The sequence below is a fragment of the Sycon ciliatum genome, chromosome 8, assembly GCF_964019385.1.
Source record: "Sycon ciliatum chromosome 8, ocSycCili1.1, whole genome shotgun sequence".
NCBI lineage: Eukaryota > Metazoa > Porifera > Calcarea > Leucosolenida > Sycettidae > Sycon > Sycon ciliatum.
In genome coordinates this window covers 15330973-15349193 of record NC_088650.1, presented here as the reverse complement: position 1 = coordinate 15349193, position 18221 = coordinate 15330973, and the positions used below count along the sequence as shown (strand labels likewise).

At 46.8% G+C, this 18221-nt stretch overlaps 1 protein-coding gene across 1 annotated transcript in view; it reads right to left on the bottom strand.

Annotated features, from left to right (window-relative positions):
• LOC135823589 (uncharacterized) overlaps nucleotides 1-18221 on the bottom strand; it is a 76948-nt gene that overhangs the window by 3342 nt on the left and 55385 nt on the right. Inside the window, exons 33-47 of the mRNA XM_065336434.1 lie at nucleotides 11700-11847; nucleotides 10930-11082; nucleotides 10547-10576; nucleotides 10282-10372; nucleotides 9683-9845; nucleotides 8466-8706; nucleotides 7765-7812; nucleotides 6446-6658; nucleotides 5442-5687; nucleotides 4379-4481; nucleotides 3533-3978; nucleotides 2735-2770; nucleotides 1930-2023; nucleotides 1374-1551; nucleotides 240-489 (exon numbers count right to left, since the gene is read on the bottom strand). Of these exons, the coding sequence (XP_065192506.1) occupies nucleotides 240-489; nucleotides 1374-1551; nucleotides 1930-2023; nucleotides 2735-2770; nucleotides 3533-3978; nucleotides 4379-4481; nucleotides 5442-5687; nucleotides 6446-6658; nucleotides 7765-7812; nucleotides 8466-8706; nucleotides 9683-9845; nucleotides 10282-10372; nucleotides 10547-10576; nucleotides 10930-11082; nucleotides 11700-11847 (2440 nt within the window). The remainder of the gene's footprint in view (nucleotides 1-239; nucleotides 490-1373; nucleotides 1552-1929; nucleotides 2024-2734; nucleotides 2771-3532; nucleotides 3979-4378; nucleotides 4482-5441; nucleotides 5688-6445; nucleotides 6659-7764; nucleotides 7813-8465; nucleotides 8707-9682; nucleotides 9846-10281; nucleotides 10373-10546; nucleotides 10577-10929; nucleotides 11083-11699; nucleotides 11848-18221) is intronic.

Sequence of the window (18221 nt, the reverse complement as noted above, 5' to 3'; positions counted from 1 at the left end):
AATGGCAAGCAAGGCCAAAGCTGGAAGACATTCAGAGTTTTCTCCGCCAACACAATCGTCGGGCAGTGAAGTCTGTACATTCCATGTACCCTGGCTGTATTGTAATCATGTCAAATCCTATCTACCATGTCTATATTACAATGATACAAACACCAACAAGTGTTTAAGTGCTGTAGTGTGAACAAGACCTGTCTTTTTTTAATTATCGAAGAAAAAAAGGTACAGCTTTTCGGACTTACAAGCGTCACAGGAAAGCAGTGAGTCGGCCTCTCCGCAGGACAGTTGCTTCGTTGCTTGCTTCGCCATGTAGCATACTACACTGGCTTCCGACTGGGCGTACGCCTGGATGTCGCCCTCGTTGGTGCACAAGCCAGGAAGGCAGAAGTCCCGTGTTTTCGTGTTGCCAATGTCCGTTGTACAGTTGGCTGCACAGTAGGAGGAATTCGCGCCAGTGAAGCCAATGCAGTCGCCCTCTCCCCTGGTCAGTTTCTGGTTAGCACAGAGCACAACACAGGCAACATTTGGCTCCTTGCAAGAACTGTGTGGCTGGTTTTGGTGGTAACTGTAACTGCACACTAAATTATATCATGGAATTGACTACACCGGTGCATCAGTACACAGGCCAGTCTTCGTAGATCTGGGGCTGCACTGTGCCTGTAAACATCCGATTCGCGATATCCGTATTGCATCAGCAACATTATACACGTAGCTAGGACAGTGACCGCACACACAGTCATGACTGCAGCAAAAGTCATAGGAATTTCGGGATAGGCTGGAGCCAGGTGCATTTCACATCGAGACTTCACTCCCCTCCAGTATGTGCACTGTATCTTGTTATGCTCAGCCCAGCTACATACGCCTCATCATACGATAGCTAGGTATGACGGCGCTGGCGGTAAGAATTCTATGCCATGCAACATGGGCTTAGCTAAGGGAATATAACCTCTGAACTGCAATGGCCAGAAACACAGTGGGTACCTGTAAGGAATTCAAATCAATTTTTTCCTCTGGAGCATGGGGCTGTTTTGCATGCCCCACGTGAGACGAACGAAATAACAGCAATACACATACAATAAGACCTGTGACTAACGACCACCCTTTGGGACCAGAGAAAGCGGTCTTTAGTGGCAGGTGGTCCTTAGTTAGAGGTTTGCACCGCACGACCCTATAATGAATGTGAGACCGTCCGTGCCTGGCGAAGTGGTCTGTAGTACCAGGCTGGTCGCTAGTCACGGTGGTCTTTAGTTACAGGTTTTACTGTATATTCAATTTCTCTCCATTGTGCTATTAGTATTACGGGAACATCTGCATGGGTTCCATAACTGGGCCAAGTGTGGAGCAAAGCTGATATTATGACGCAATCTCAGACTTACTGCAGTACAGCCGTACAGGCTTGGGCAGTTGTTGAGTGGATCAGGGCTGCTGTGATAGTTCTTGCCCTGGTTATAACAGTCCAGGAGTGCGGCACGGCACGGTCGGAAGTCGTGGCCCAAGGCTTGCGTGCAGCCAGTGGATAATTCGGCGAAGCGCATAGCCAGGATATCAGAAACGCTGCAGCCAGAGAGCAATGGATGATTAGCTTCATCCGACAGTGGCATGGAATCTATCTTGCCTTGGGTTCTGGAGCACTGCTGTGTAAATTTCTATTATTTTAAAAATGCTACCAGAAGCACAGTGCATTCAGAAAATGACGAGCCCTAGGGGCCTATTAAATCCGGTTCTGGGTCAAATCCCCCCCCCCCCCTCCTCAAAGCCGGATTAGCACATACGAGAACACATACTCGTGCAGGGACACATTCAGAAGGCGAGCAGCAGCTTTCAGCTTGTTCAACTTTCACTGTGTTTGATCAGGGAATTCCTGCTGGTGGTATTCATTTCATTATGGGGGTATTGTCAGCTCATCCATGATTACCAAACAAGAGTACATACTTTTTGCGGCAGCATCCAAACTTCACGTCGCCAAGAGCGCAGCACTCGGTCAGTGATGCGTCCTGGCCTGGATGGGGACATTGATCACAGGATGCTGCAGAACAGACATAGCCAAGCACACAGTGCAGGGAAGCCTATCAGTTACATACATCCTGGTGATCAGATATATGTCTACTCGCGATAAAGTCACGCAATTTAAGTCACGCACTCGTGATAAGTCGGGCACTTTTAAGTCACGCACTCATGATAAGTCGCGCACTTTGGCAGTTTGGACGGCATATGCTTTTGTAGACGTATACGAAAGTGTAAGTCACGCATTTGCGATAAGTCACGCATTTTGTCTACAAGATCGGGTGCGCGACTTATCGCAAGTAGACTGTACACCAACTGTCCTCTACCAAGCGGTACCATAATTATAGAAGTCAATGCAGTTTGATCAAGTCTTTCCCTGAATCGTGTCTGCCAGGTAAGGCTCTATAATAGCGTATGCACGCTAGCGTCGTAATCAGATATTGTTCTGGAGGTACAATTTCAACACATAGCTGTGCATCGCCTATCCCATTTCCACCTGACCTAAACGTCTGCTTCCATATCCTGCCTTCTGTTCTTAGTCTTCACTCGCATACTGATATTGGAAAATGCAAAATCCGTTAGCAGTACAGATAATCACAAGTAAATGGTCTTAATGATGCATCACGCATTCTGGTATATTTTGCCCAGTACAGCACCAGATTAAACATGCATTAGTTTCCACAGACATGATGATGTTTTATTGTGTTAACTTCAAAATCAAATGTTCACGTACTGTCTGGTGCAGCGGATCCATAGAGCCTCTTGGTGGCTGAGCAGAAACAAAATGCACGGAACAGAACACATCCGTGACTTCAGAAATGTGCACGTTCAGGGGTGAAGTACACAACGAAGCGCACACCAGAACACAAGCAAGTTCCTGCCTAGTTGCAGCTGGATTCAAGCTGGTAAGTTGATTTTGTGTTATAATGTATATTTTACTTGGGCATCACCACCTTGAGCACCCTGTAAGAAGATATAAGGGTCTGTTGAACGCACCCTAAGGTCTCCTTACAGGGTGCTCAAGACGGTGCATGTATGTGTTGAGCAGTTCCTGTCCGTGTATTGTCAGAAAGAACGTGTATGTGTGTATGTGTGTGTGTGTGTGTGTGTGTGTGTGTGTGTGTATGTGTGTGTGTGTGTGTGTACGTGTGTGTGTGTGTGTGTGTGTGTGTGTGTGTGTGTGTGTGTGTGTGTGTGTGTGTGTGTGTGTGTGTGTGTGTGTGTGTGTGTGTGTGTGTGTGTGTGTGTGTGTGTGTGTGTGTGTTGACTCCCTATTTTCCCAAAAAAATTGGAAAAAAATGAAAAATGAAAAATAGGGAGTCACTGGCCAGAAAAGCCACTTCAATTAGCTGTGTGGTGGATACCAGGCTAAAATTAGTGGCAGTCAGTTCATCAGCCTTACAAGCTGTTGAACGGTGTAATCCCAGCACAAGTTGCTATGTCTAACATAGCTGTTCGCTATCATCACTTCAGCGATGGGCATGTCTGAGTCTGAGTCTGAGTGTGTGTGTTGATATGGCTAGCAACTCACCGTTAGGGTATTCACAGGTGAGGTCGACTTTGTAGACCTGACAGGTGGGAAACACGTCCAGTGCCTTGCAGCGCAGCATTCGCGTAGCATTGGCAAACGCCTGCAGATCTCCAGTACACTGCGGCGGTAAGCAGAACGGTATCGGGTCGTTCGACGACGCGTCGATATTGTCGCTGTGGTCCACGCACGCCAACGACGACGGTGGTCCGTACGCCTCGCAGAACTGGTGAAGCTTCTTGCCTGGCATATCCGGCCTCGGTGGCGGTGCTCCATTGTTGCAACCGTACATGTAGAAGTTATACAGGAAGTCGAGGCACTCCGGGGAGGACTCGGCGCGGTTCAGGCAATCAATCACTTGAGTCATGCAAGGCGCAAAGGATTCCAGCAGCGCATTCTTGCAATCACCTGACAGCCCGGCGAAGCGTACATCTACAAACTCTTGAGTTCTGAGCAATGGAATGCGACAGAAAGGCAAAGAACCGGGCATAAGACCCTACAAGCAAGGATGCCAGCAACCAATCTCCTAGAATCAGCAAGCACTGATGTTTTCAATTGACACAAACCATAAACAGATTCCCAAATTTTTGGCCCACAACGTGTACCTCACATGTATCTGTGTACACATTTAAAAACAATATCGTAACAAAATAATAGACTACAGTGCTGCTCACTAAAATCCAGTCGCGTCACTCAACTAGACCGTCTAACACTGGGCTGTGAAATGGTGCAAGGTGCAGGCTGGAGTGACGCGACTGGATTTCATTGAGCAGCACTGTAGTAAACGCACTAGAGTAGAATCTTGCATGGTTAGTGAAAGTTCTCAGAATAGGCGCACTGTGCACATACCTCCGTGTGCCGCACATGGGCCCCGAGTCCGTTCCCACGGATATGCAGACTGGCGTGCTGCCACTGCAGGTCTTCTGCTTCACGGAGCACGGCTGGGTGGGAACTGCAAACACCAGAGCACAACATACGCAGGAATATCGTGGACATGGGACAGATTTCCCATCTTGGCTTCCTTTCGAGTCTCTAGGGTGCAGGGAATAGCTATGAACATTTCTGTTGAACTACAAAAAGCCCATTGTTTTACTATGTCGATAAACATCCCCGAAAAATTGGTGAAATATATTGAAATATTTTTCCGCAGTCAACACACCAGAGGAATACATTTTCATTTGGCGAGGCTAATGTTCAGGAACTTTTTATCATAATTTTGGTTAAACTGGTCATTTCGCATTAATTCCCACATCATTAAACTGGATTTTATGTTGTGCGCATTCAACAAAGCCATCCTCGCAATTGAATGCTCGGCCAAGGGAAAGGCGCTAGGTTCAAATATCGAGGATTTTTCATGATTCGAAATAAGCAATGGAGACATTCAGGAGGGTCTGTGCAACAGTAACTATCCCTCTGTTTACACTCCTCTTGCATTCAGTTCGAAGGATGTCGCCTAATGCGGTTTACAAAAGGGTTTATTGTAAGACTGCTTTGGCTCAACGCGAGCGCATCTTGGGTTCTCTTTAGTTCACAAGCTAAAACTGTAACTCATCATTAGACAACGTAATAAAAACCAATGAAAACAGAAGACGATACGAGGAGACAAGCCCCAAGAAAAAGGGCTAGAAAACCGTATGTCCTACGTGAAGAACATGGGAACGTCGTAGGCGTGCCATGGCGCAAAAGGTAAGTAAAATACTTTAGAAGACACGATGGAAAGAAGAAAGAAGACTGTATAATCAATTGCTTGTATGCTTGTATGTATGCTTGGTGCGAAACATTAGTTTGTGACAATACTCTTATTCATGCAATCTCTAACAAGCATGCAATCTCTAACAAGCATGCAATATCTAACAAGCATGCAATATCTGACAAGCATGCAATATTCCACATGCGGTGTTATGCCACTTACTGGTACATATAGCCTGTGTTCCATTCCAAGTGCCATCCTCAGTGCAGGTGCGGTACAGCGAGCCAACCAGCTTGGTTCCATTGTCACAATTGTACTTCAGTGTTGCCGTCGCAGTGTGTAGGCATGGATCGCCTTCTTGGCCGGGTGTACACTCGGAGCCGTTCACTCCTTCCTGCTGCACGGTTATCTGTCCGTACGGGAATCGGCCACCATCCAGATTTCCGAGAATGTCCGGACAGTTGATGGCTGGAGATTGCGCAACATAGCATCGGGACACAAAATGGGTGGTGAGAATCGTGTTTACGGGTTTGCAGAAAATGTCTGATTTCTTTGGTCTTCCTCCGTCACACATTCTGAAGCCTTTCTCCACCCAACCAGCGATCGAGACCCACCGTATCCCTCCCCTCCCCCCCCCCCCGAAATGGGTTCCATACTATCAGATTCCGAGACCTGACGTAGATACAGCAATGGCAGGTTACTATGAATACCAGGTTACTATGGTAACAGTTATCTGGTATGCCAGTCTGTTCAAAAGCAGGAATCTGCTTTAGATGCTGCTAGCCTGATGTTCAAGATAGACCATGGACATATAAGCTTGGAGCTTCACAAAGGCGGTGTGCCTGAACCTGCTAGAGTGCTTAACTTCAATGTTGTCTGATGGTTGGTTGTCAAGCCATAAAACTCTGAGCCACAGTGAATAAGTCCTCATTTTCCTTTTGTGTACCTTCTGTATAAGCATGGAGCTTGTCTTGAAATACATAAACACGCCTACTAACTAGCCTTTGTTGAATAGGCACCTGGGCTTTGCATCAGATGAGTTTGTCTGATGATTGGCCAAATAGTCGTGAAACTCCAGAGTGAAAGCATGGTTTAGCCTTGTTATACTGCAAGCTTGTATCAGATGTAGTTTAGCCTTGTTCTATTGAAAAGCCTGTATCAGATGAGTGATGTAGGTTTGCGTGAGCACCCGTTACTCTTTATCATAACCCGTAGTGAGCACTCACGGACACAGTCTGGCGGATATCCTTGCCACCCTCCGAACGGCATGCAGGTGATGTTGACCGAATACGTGGTGTGTGTTCCCTGTGGATTATAGCGGTAGTACTTGTCACAATAGTAGTGCAGTGACACGCCACTGCGGTACGTGTCCATTGCAGGCAGCACGTAACCGTTGTCCGGTATGAACGGTTTGTTGCACATTGTGATGTTCACCACACCTAAGAAGCAGCACACACACACACACATAGGCACACAACATGGATTGGACTAAATACACTAGAGACGTTAATTTTTGACTGGTCGTGCAGCGAAATGTTCTGCAGTAGAATAGTCGATACTCCAGCCATTACTAACATTAAGCAGGCCGTGTTTCGAAAAGACCTAGTAGCAATGCAGCATAGGCGAAGCAATACACACTGAACGGTATGACTACTGAACGGTATGACTACACACTGTAATAACGACTTGTTGAAACCTTCACTTGCAGCATCTGACTGGTCGCAAACACTCTTCTCGGCCATTATCACTCAAAATTTACACAAGAAACAGTTCCTACTAATGAACCCAGTTTCCATTGCAATTTCTGAATTCAACATGCTCAGCAACTGCGTGTCACTTGAAGTACAGTGCTGTTCAATAAAATCCAGTCGCGTCACTCAAGTCGCAAGCCTTGTACCATTTCACAGCCCAGTGTTTGCAGGTCTAGGCCCGGCGCGTACTTGAGAGACGCGACTGGATTTCATGGAGCAGCACTGTGGTATCTTTCACCACTGCTGTCATTCACACCTTTCAAAGTCACGCCGTGATGCAATCTTTCACAACTTCTGTCATTTACACTTTTGCTTTGTGGGTGTATAAACCAGTATCCAGAGTCACTCATTACTGTTTTCTGATGATCACTTAGTGAGTGAAACTCAGAGTTAAAACACTTTTGTCATCCTCTTATCTTTGTTTGTACTGATGGCAGTCGTGAGTCAGTCAAGTGAGAATTCAAGTCGGCAGGAAAAGCGCGAGCTCCCACGTAGGGAGCAAGACACAATTCCCCAAGTATGGTCGAAGTCGCACCAACCTCTTCTTAGCAACTAATCCATGGTTATTGCATTATGCTGGTAGAAATATGCAAAAATATGCAAAACGGATTTGACTGAGGTTTCCCAAGCTTTTCTTCACCTTGGAATGCTAAACATTTGAATACCTGCATTCTGTATCACCATTCACACACACGCACACACACACACACACACACACACACACACACGGACAGCACTACCAAACTTCAATTTCACTGAAGCTGATAGCTCTACGTGTGGGCGTGATGACTTACCGTTATCTGTGACGTTGTGAGCTGCTGAGATATTGTTACCATCAGAAGCTGCACAACCAAACAGGATTGCATATACGGCACATACTTAGCAGCAGTGAAATCACTACACTCACATCAGTGATCGTGCCATGTCTAAAACAGCTAACCTCTTTTGTACAACCTACAAAGTATCAAGTTTACTTATCAGCTGTGGGAGCGCGTGTACACATGAATACAAAGATGAAACACCTTAGGATGACTTATATTCTCAATTCTGACCACATGAGATTGACTGGGTGAGCGAGATTTCCTGTTCCACAGCGTTTTAAACGTCAATGCAATGCACGATCAGAAGTCACTCACTTATCATAGGCAATTGAGCTTCCTGTAACAAAGCCTTGAGTATGCACCTCTAGACTCAATCTTAGCAAATCAGAGTGATTTATCATGAATTATCAATAAATCAGGATGAGCCATCCCAAGTACGAGCTCTCTCTCTCTCCCTCTCTCCCTCCCTCCCTCCCTCCCTCCCTCCCTCCCTCCCTCTCTCTCTCTCTCTCTCTCTCTCTCTCTCTCTCTCTCTCTCTCTCTCTCTCTCTCTCTCTCTCTCTCTCTCGGTGAGCGGGTCTGTACTACATCCTCAAGACTGCCCAATACTGAATCACAAACTGCCCTTTTTTGGTCCCACACAGCTGGCAAGTAGAGCATGCACAATATCTTACCATAACATTGCGTGTTCACTGACACCTGTCCACACGTGGTGTTGCCCGACGCAAACTTGTAGTAGCCACAGTTCAGCAGTGCGTCCTGACTGGCGACCGCCTGCACGTCGGCCTCGTTCATACAGGCCTGGGGCAGGCAGTAGTGACCGGCATGGCAAGTATCCACTCCGCTGCACGTGCTCATACACTCCGTCGTGACATTGTCCAAGTTCATCTGGCATGCATCCATGCCAATCCAGTCCTGCACATGAGGCACATGAACGGGAGAGATTACAGCAATGCTCCCCAGATCCGGGCAGCTTGGGACCGAGCACTGCCCGTAACTTCTCCCCAGAATTCGCATACTTTCTGCAGTCAAGTAAACATTGTTTTCCCAATCAATAGTTTTTGGGGCCGTTTTTCGTTGAAAAGCCATTTTTGTGACTCTAAATGTTTCAGAAAGACAGAGATGTCCGGATTAGAGAGATGTCCGGATTAGAGAGATGTCCGGATTAGAGAGATGTCCGGATTAGAGAGATGCCCGGATTAGAGAGATGTCCGGATTAGAGAGATGCCCGGATTAGAGAGATGCCCGGATTAGAGAGATTCCCGGATTAGAGAGATGCCCGGATTAGAGAGATGTCCGGATTAGAGAGATTCCCGGATTAGAGAGATTCCCGGATTAGAGAGATTCCCGGATTAGAGAGATGCCCGGATTAGAGAGATGTCCGGATTAGAGAGATGTCCGGATTAGAGAGATGTCCGGATCCGGTGAGTTTTACTGTATTGTCACATGGCAAGGACGGGCTGTGCCGATATCCGCTGTTATCCTACAGGTGCAGTGCAGAATTTGGTGGTGCTCGTCAGTGGACACGGAGTGCGAGCTATTCAGGTTTTGTGTCTACTAGTTGTTACAATAGATGCTCAGGAGTAGGATCATTGATGTCCAATGCTTCAGCTCCCAGTGGGTGACACAAAGGTTCAGTTTGAGGAGTGGGTATTTCACTGCATGATTCAGTCCTTCATGTATGGAAAGCTGCTACACTGGCACCAGATCTAGTTTCAATTTTCATCAGGCCCAAAGTAGGACTGAACTCGGATGGTGAGCCAATTCAATTAGGGTAAAAAAGCTGACTGTAGATGATCTGGTTATGTTGGTGGACAGTTAGTCATAATTCGTAACATTTTGTCCTTCTCAGTTTTTACACTAACGAAATAGGATGTAAAATGATTCTTACGTGGCAGTTGTGCCAGTTGGGGCAGGCATGACGCACGCCCTTCAGCTCGACCTGATTCATGCAGCTGACTATCGCCTGGCCGCACATTGACAGCTGCTGGCCGAGTCCCTCCTGGCACGCCTGGCTGGCGTTAACAAAACGATCCTCTACCACCTTGTGGACACTGCGGGAAAACATAAAATTGATATTAGAAAAATAATTTGAAGTTTACCCCCTTCCCTTTCCAATTTTTTAAACCCACAAATAACTCCTGCCAACTGGATTATGAAAGAAAATGTGCGATGCCCACTGCAGCACGCAACATATCACATGGAACAAGGGGTATGGAGTTATCGAAACTATACATTTCCTCTCTGCCTACTATGTGTCAAGTCAAAGGATGTAAATGATTTTACAGTCCTGCTCGAAATCCGATCGTGTGAACCAAGTTAGTACCCTGCACCAGTTCACATCGCAGTGTTCACAAATCCACAGGACCAGGCGTGATATTTTCTCGCTTGATTGGATTTCATTGAGCAGCATTGCAAGCAGCATTGCAGATCCCCGAAATACAGGCAGAAGTGCAAAGTTGCAATGCGGTAGCTAATTCATGTCCTCACCCCTTTGAGCAACAACCGAGCGTGTAGTTCTGCACCTCGCAGCACTCCGTGAGCGTGGGTTGATCTGGCGGTGGGCACTGGGAGCACGAGGCTGGAAAGAACGCAAAGGATACCACATACACGTTGTCACGCTGTGCAAACCATAAAACTATCGCAGTATTTTGGCACCCGGATAACTCATTACAAATCTCACAAAAATGTGAATCTTAGAGCATAGGTGAGCCATGGTAGGAATTGAATATAACAAACCCATCCTCTCTCTCACCTTCCATGTCAATCTGAGCACTGATACCAGCTGTAGGAATGCAAGAAAATGAAACATACGAAAACATGTAGAAGGCATTGGTGAAGAACACATTGTCAGAATGAACGTGGCCAATGTTGGAGATGTGCATCTACATGCAGAAGTTTGCAAAGGCAATGCCATGTGGCATACTCCTTCTAATCAATCCGTTCAGCAAGGCGTGCAAGAATGAGTAATGTGCAGTTTCTCTACTAACTAATCACACGGGATACTTCATACTTCAATACGCCCGTATTGTTTCCTCAGCCAACGCACTACACAGGATATTTCACACGATAAAGTTACGCCTTTATTATCTCCCCAGAACCACATGTATTCAAGCCCAAGCCCATCACATTCCATACTTTGACAATCCAGCTGAACGCTCTGATACTGGCAGTAGAAGGGATCGGCGTTGATAGCGCAGTACATCTCCAGCGATGACTTGGCAATGGCAGCAAGGCTCGTGTCATTCACGCACGAATCTGGAATGCACGCTGTTTGACCGACGACTTGTTCTGAACACCAGCAAAAGGCACAACAAAGAAGGTTTAAATGTGTCTACATCATCAAACTGTTCAAACTGCTGCTCTAGCATTAGCACTGGGGTAGCTGACAGTCTTGCACCACAGTTCAAGAATAATGTTTGCCGATTGGGGCATGACCAAGGAGTATACTGACACAGATTCGTAAATGAAATGCAGCCACCGTAAGACAAACAACAGCAGCTGCAGCAGCGTTCTTTCCTCTTCCTGTATCAATATCATCGATGAAACACATTTAGCAGCAGCAGCAGGAAAAAGCAGCAGCAGAAAAAACAACAACAAGTATGCCCTAAGCGCGTCAAATTTATGGTCTTGGCCAGTAGACGTGACACCAGTTGGTAGAGATGGTGGAATTTCTGCTGCTTTGGAAGAAACAGGTTTTGGATGTGAATGCCATGCAATCAGGTTTTGTACACATGTAAACTAGAGCTTTCAAACCTGTGAGCCCATGTAGAGAGGCAGCTAGGCTACTTCCGGTTTGTCGACCAACGCATAAAGCCTGCCTATAAATTGATGATCCCTACATGCAATGTATTCATGGGTACTACTCTATGAGCCAGAAACCAAGATGCATGTAGTTGGGTGCTCACCTCCTGTGATTAGCGTAACGGTTTCCAGACACGCCACCGAGTTGGCTGGCCCGTACGTGTGACAGAACTTGTTCAACTCGTCAGTGAACTGTGTCGCAGGCGGGACAGGCACGCCGCCATTGCACCCGTACGTGTAGAACCTCTGGACCTGTCCATGTACACATGTAGCATAAGAGAAGCAGGAACAGTCACCATCGTGCAAGATAAATTACATTTATATCGGCAGGCATTCACTCAATGGAATTGCAAGATTCACTCGAAGTAGGAGATTACACCAGGGTGGATACACTAATTCCCAGCTGTGACACCGTCTCAACTCAAACCACTTCAATCAACTAGCAGTGTTGAGTAGTTAGCCATCATCACGTAAACGATATGCTGATTTTTTAGTTTATCCTTAATCCGTTGGGTGCGCCAACCCATGAACTTCATGATGAACCTGCAAGGAACATTCTCATTTAGGACGTAGTCAGACCATGGCAACTGTGGCTGCCATTGACATATAAACAGCACGTTCAAAATTCTAATCAAAAGTAGTATTCTACCAATTCCTCGACGTTGACATCCCCCGGTGCCTTCGACATGGTCCTTGTAGCCTTTCTCTCAATTTTGCTGGCCATGTCCGTGGGCGTCCTTGGCACTCTGAATTCGAAATTGCAACAAAAGTGAGTACCCACGTTCATGGCATAGCAAACTAAAGCTTCGTTTCATGATGGAAAAGCGATGTCCATACTTGCTTTTTCACACCAGTGTCAGATACAGTAGTCGCGCGGCCAAGAACGTTGTTTTCAAGGGGTTAGACTGGGACGTTCTTATCTTGTCAGCAATCTGTCTGCGTTCATATAGCATGTTCTTAGAAACAATCCGCCCTGGATTATGTATCCCACAAGCTGCCAGAAAACAAACACCGCAGTTCTTAGCTTTAGGCTGTGGCGTTCTTAGAATTTTAGGCTGGACGTTCTTGGGCTCCACGTTCTTCAGTGCGCGACTCTACTGTATGGACTTTGCCACTGCAGTGTGGAGGTCTTCCGGAGATTCGGATTATGCCCCCGGGGATCTTGTCTCTTGCCGCAGTCACGCCAGGCGCGTACAGCATGCCGAATACATAATCCATGTAGATCACAGCTCACCCCAGTACCAGACACACTGAACTACAAGTACCATCGTGAATGCCGTCATCTTCAAGGAGGAAGAAGATGATGTCAAGGGTGTCGAATAAATAATAGGACACACATAATATTCTAGACGACGAGAAAATAACATGCTGTTAGGCATTACATCAGGACACTTGACCACAGTTTCTGGTCATCAAGTTGAGGTATCGATCAGCTGCAACAACACAGATTGTTTGTTGAAGTACCTCAGGGTATCTATGAACGACGCACTTGAGCGGCGTCTAAAGAACCTTCAGTGTACGGCACCACAATGGAAGAAATAAATTATCAAATAATGGAGATTAACTGCTTGACTACGTTTTAAGCCAGTGCAAAACCCGAACATAAAATTCACCAAAGAACAAATCAGAACAAATGGGATAATATAGCAATCAAGGTCAGGTAAGGAGGACACAATGACAGCACTTAAGATGAAGGTATGATTTCTCCCGAAAGCGGACACAAAACAAGGGCAAAATTGACCATGATTTAAACAAGCATCTTCATTCCAAGTGTGGGGGGGGGGAGGAGGCAAAACCTACAGGAGTATAGGAAATAGGAGGCTACCACAACAAAACACAGTCCTCTACTTCATCCGCCCTCTTACTTATACGAACCCTAACTGGTAGACGAGACATCGAAAAGGATTTCTTCGAATAGGTGAAAAGGGGTGGATGAAATGTCGCTGAACACCCATCACCGTGCATGCGTCACCAAACTCGACCTCAATAGGACCCCTGTTGAGCTTGTTACCTATTCGTACACGCATTGACTGGAGTTCGTCGAAAAACCCTGACATAGCCACAGTGTACTTGTCCCTGTACTCAGCTGCTCCGGATTGTGGTGAGTCGTCCTCGATATCTATACATATGTACGAGTTCTCATCAAGGAGAGAGCTATGGATGGATGAATTTTTGTAGATGATCTTACAATTTCTACCACAAAAAGCGTCCAAGAACTCTTTAACTTCATGAATTGATTCGAATTCCATTGTGATGGACAATTGCGTTGTCTCCTCCACAGCAATGAGTAGTTTGCGGGGCGTGTGGCTATAGTCCATGTACGTATCAATGAACACGGCATTGGCGTGACACTCAAGGGTTCCTAGGAGGGTCGTGATATTAAGCCAACTCTGGCAGGTGCCTATAATCCATGGCAACAGCTTCGCGCTCTCAAGCCGAGAGAATGGCACGAGGCGAGCGGACGTTTCGTAGTCGAACAGAGCATGGGCAACGGAGAACAGGCTCATCAGGCTGCCTTGCACAGCTTCAAGTGAAGAATCCTTACGCACATTGCACCTAACATTGCACTCCAGGGTGGCACACTTCCAAATGTATCCATCAGCTTCACCAGGGTCAGCACAGAATTGCATGTCATTCTCACATTGTGTGCACTGGATCTTATTCTCAATGACTTGTCTTCTTGCCAAATACTCCAGCAGTGACCTCTTGTCCTGTACGACCGCCACAGAGTCCTCTCCTGACAGTTCCTCATCTTCCACTTCATCACTGGTGAAGAGCGTTGCCGGATCTGCAATAGTCGTTCGACCAGCTTGCTGCTCAGGATGCGCAGGGAAACCAAGGATGTTGGCTACAGATGCCATCGTTGCTAAACCATCTCTCAGGCACTGATTTTCCTTGAATACTGACTGGTACATGAAGTAACAAGCTTATTCACTGTTTTCAAGCTGAACTCACCAGCTATTTTAGAAAGAACTTGTCGGGCTCAAGTCCACACCATGTTGCGTTGTTTCATCACGACTTACATGACACTAGCAGATCGGCAGGTACCGTTTATGAACTTGAGCGCGTGAATTTCCAGGCTGGAGGAGTGATTTTATCAAGCATCTAGAGCCAATATCGTTCTCAGCCAGAGCGTATGCAAACACTTTTCGAGGTGAAATCCTCGCCAAAACATCAACCTACCGGCACCTGCAGTATGACTGGCGCAATGAGCTGTACAGTGCAACATGGTGCCTTCCTTTTTATTAGTTTACAGATCAGCATCAGGCTGTAGACCCCTAGATAGGCTTTTTATGCCTCTTGGGAATCCCTCAATTCACAAATCTGTAAATGATTGGTCGAGGCCCAATATGTCCTGAGGAATATGAATTAGCCCTTTCCATGCTGGCCCCTTTTACTCCAGCAAACTGCCGTTCCAGCGCACTGACTCTCCTGGTGTCGTTTTGCGCACGGGTCCGAACGAATTCTTCTCTCAATTCAGTTCGTCTTGATGGATTTTCATGATCCTGGCCTTGTTTGAAAGATCAGGACCAAGCGAATCCATCCTGGTAGCTCTCAACTCAATATGCACGGTGGTGCAACTTCTACGTCCTCTTGAAACTACCTCGCGATGCCTCGGAAAGACACAGGAACTCGATCTCACATTCTTTTTTGGTTTCTTGTGCCAGTTCAGCCGATTTTCATGATTCAAACAGCGCTGCAAAACTAATATTCACGTGCTTCCGCTGGTGTCCATTACGCATGAGCCGTGCCAAAGGGAAATCCCCTGGCACGCAACAGAAAACTGCGAATGCATAAACAAAAAAATTCACGATCGCCCAGTGCCGTGAATTCCGTGTTCACTCCGTCCCCGCTCCGTCAATCTTTCTCCTTTCGCGAAAAACTGCATATCGCTTGAAAGCTGAGCTCAATACCTTTCCAACGATTTATCGATTGTCGCGATAGACTTATTTTTGACGGAGTTACAGAACTTTGTACACTGATTTATGCATTGCACGCGATGTACTGCGCAAATCTCCTGACATCTATAGACATCATTAGTCGTTTGGCGTACAGCGCATATGACGTCTATAGACGTCATTATAGACGTCATTATAGACATCATTAGCATGGAAAGGGTTAAGCCAGCACATAATGGTATAGAAGGCATGTCGCTATGGTCACGTCTTGTGCAGATAACTCTATTTAAAACGTCCTGATCTCTGTCATCGTCAACTTAGTGTGATATAGTATCACTGCTTCTCTGAATAGGTGGACCTCCTTCACAAACTCACACTGCATGTGCAGGTGTGATGGGGCAAAGGACCTTGAGTTGAGTGGTGTAGCACTGCAAGTTACTAATCTTCCAATACGACATGGAAAGAAGGAAGAACACCAAAGATACAAGGGATGAAACTCGGCGATGAAATCAAAATGAAAATTTGAAATAGTCTAATCCAAAGCCGAGGCAGGCCCAGCATGTCATTGCTTGATAATATTATTTCATGGACTGCACTTGACGTGCAGTCCCTGCTCGCTGCTGCACGCGATCGATTTGTATGGCGCTCGCTTGTTCATACTTGCTCTGTGATGCCCCGACGGCCGTAGGGCTATGGGCTTGTGATGATGATGATGATGATGATGATGATGATGATGATGATGATTTTTTTTTTTTTTTGATGATGAAGCCACTTCTTTGGGCAAACAAAACACAATTTCCCAAGATGAAGGAGTGGAACCCTACACAAATAATAGTTTAAATGAATCCAACGCAAAGATCGTTTTTCCATGAAATACAACAATTGAACACAATTACATGCTTAAAGGCATGAAAGCAACAAAACAGCAACAAAAGGGTAAGCGCCATACCAATCCCGCATGCACAGTCAGGACACAGCACGATACTTAACAAACTAGACCTGACTCGGCCACGGCAATCGAGACATCATGAAAACATCTCGCCGGATGGTGGTACCGTGACCGAGCCCCACGTATGCACAACACAGCAGCACGCAGCAAAGCAAAAGACAGCCGACAGCGGAGTAAACCAATGACCTGGGAATAGTGAGATCCCGATGACTCGGCCTGCATCTGGCACAGTCTCTTGAGGAACACATTGCACAGCCTCCCACAACCACCATGCACAGAGAACACGAGAGGTGTGAAAGCGGCTCTTTCTACATTTGTGACTCTTGGCCCATATTCGTTCCACTTACGCCGCTCGTGCTGCTGGTACAATGCAGGAAGGGTTCTGGACCCGTAGGAAGGAGCATCTGGGCAAAATACCCTTACATCAAAAAAAGCTTCCTCCCCACGGGTCCAAAACCCTCGAGCGGCTATGTCCAGGCGCGCATCCTCTCGGCGGTTCGTTGACCGAAGAGGAAACCTCTCACCAGAAAGAGGTTGCAGCGCTGGTTCTGTCGAAACGGCAGTGCAGACTTCAGTCAATTCCCTCGCCAGCAGGTCACGTATCTCGTTATGACGAAGTGTCGGGAAGCCGCCCCTGGCGCAACATAGCTGATGCTCAACTGAGAACAGCTCACCACACACACAGGTTGCTGGTGTATTGGCTAGCGGCCATGCATATCTCAATGCCAGAGCATCCCGGAAGTCACGCTTGGTGAGACGAAAGCCATGCTCCGCCAGGGGCAGCACCCTCAGCCATGAGGATGATCCTTTCTCCGTGTGTTCTTCTATTCGTCGCTTCGTCATCTCATCGCTCGTGTCCACTATTTTGTTCCTGGCTGCCTTTGCGCGCTCCCGGTTTTCGGTGTGGACGACACGCTTTTTGTGACGCATTTCATCGATCATCCTCTGAAAGGGGGTACCAGCACCAGCAACATCAGCAGCCACATCCGGTCCAGGGTTTGAGTTGCCAGCGACCTCCCGCGGCTGCACCTCCGTTGCCGTCATCGTGGGAGTGGGAGACGCTCCACCACGGTCAGCAGTATCTGCAGAAGCCGGCACATCTCCAGCGAGAGAAATTGGATCGCTATCCTTAGCGAAATCGCCCAGAACCTCCTTCACCATAGGTCCGGACACTTGCTTGGAGCCCTGGTGCTCAAACCGTGGTCGAGTCGTGAGGTCCGGAAGGGCCATCCCACCATCCCGTGTCGGGAGCTTTAGAATATCAATGTCTTTCAGAGGCACGCTCGGTTGTCCCACGAGCTCCGGTAGAAGTGAGGAGTGAAGCTCCCGCTCCAACGGCGCCAAGTCCTCCGCAGAAACAGCCATAGTTCGAAAATGATGATGATGATGATGATGATGATGATGATGATGATCGAGGGTCTTATAACAGACGGCGGGTGAATTCCTTTGTGGCCCAGTGTCGTTTGGCCGCATAGTGAATTTTTATGCTATGCCTCTCAACAATATCACTATGGATAACATCACATTTTTTTAAATAACTATTTGGTAAAGTAACAAGATCATCTGTCATTCAATATCTATCTGGTAAAATAATCAGCATTTGAATATCTACTTGGTACTAATCATTCAACTGTTAAATGTCATATTTTTACCTGAATATCTATCACGATTTTTGCACATAATCTCGGTTATCACCGTTTCAAGCCCGTACAAGAGGCCGTTTCCAATGATGATGATGATGATGATGATGATGATGATGATGATGGCCATTTGATGGG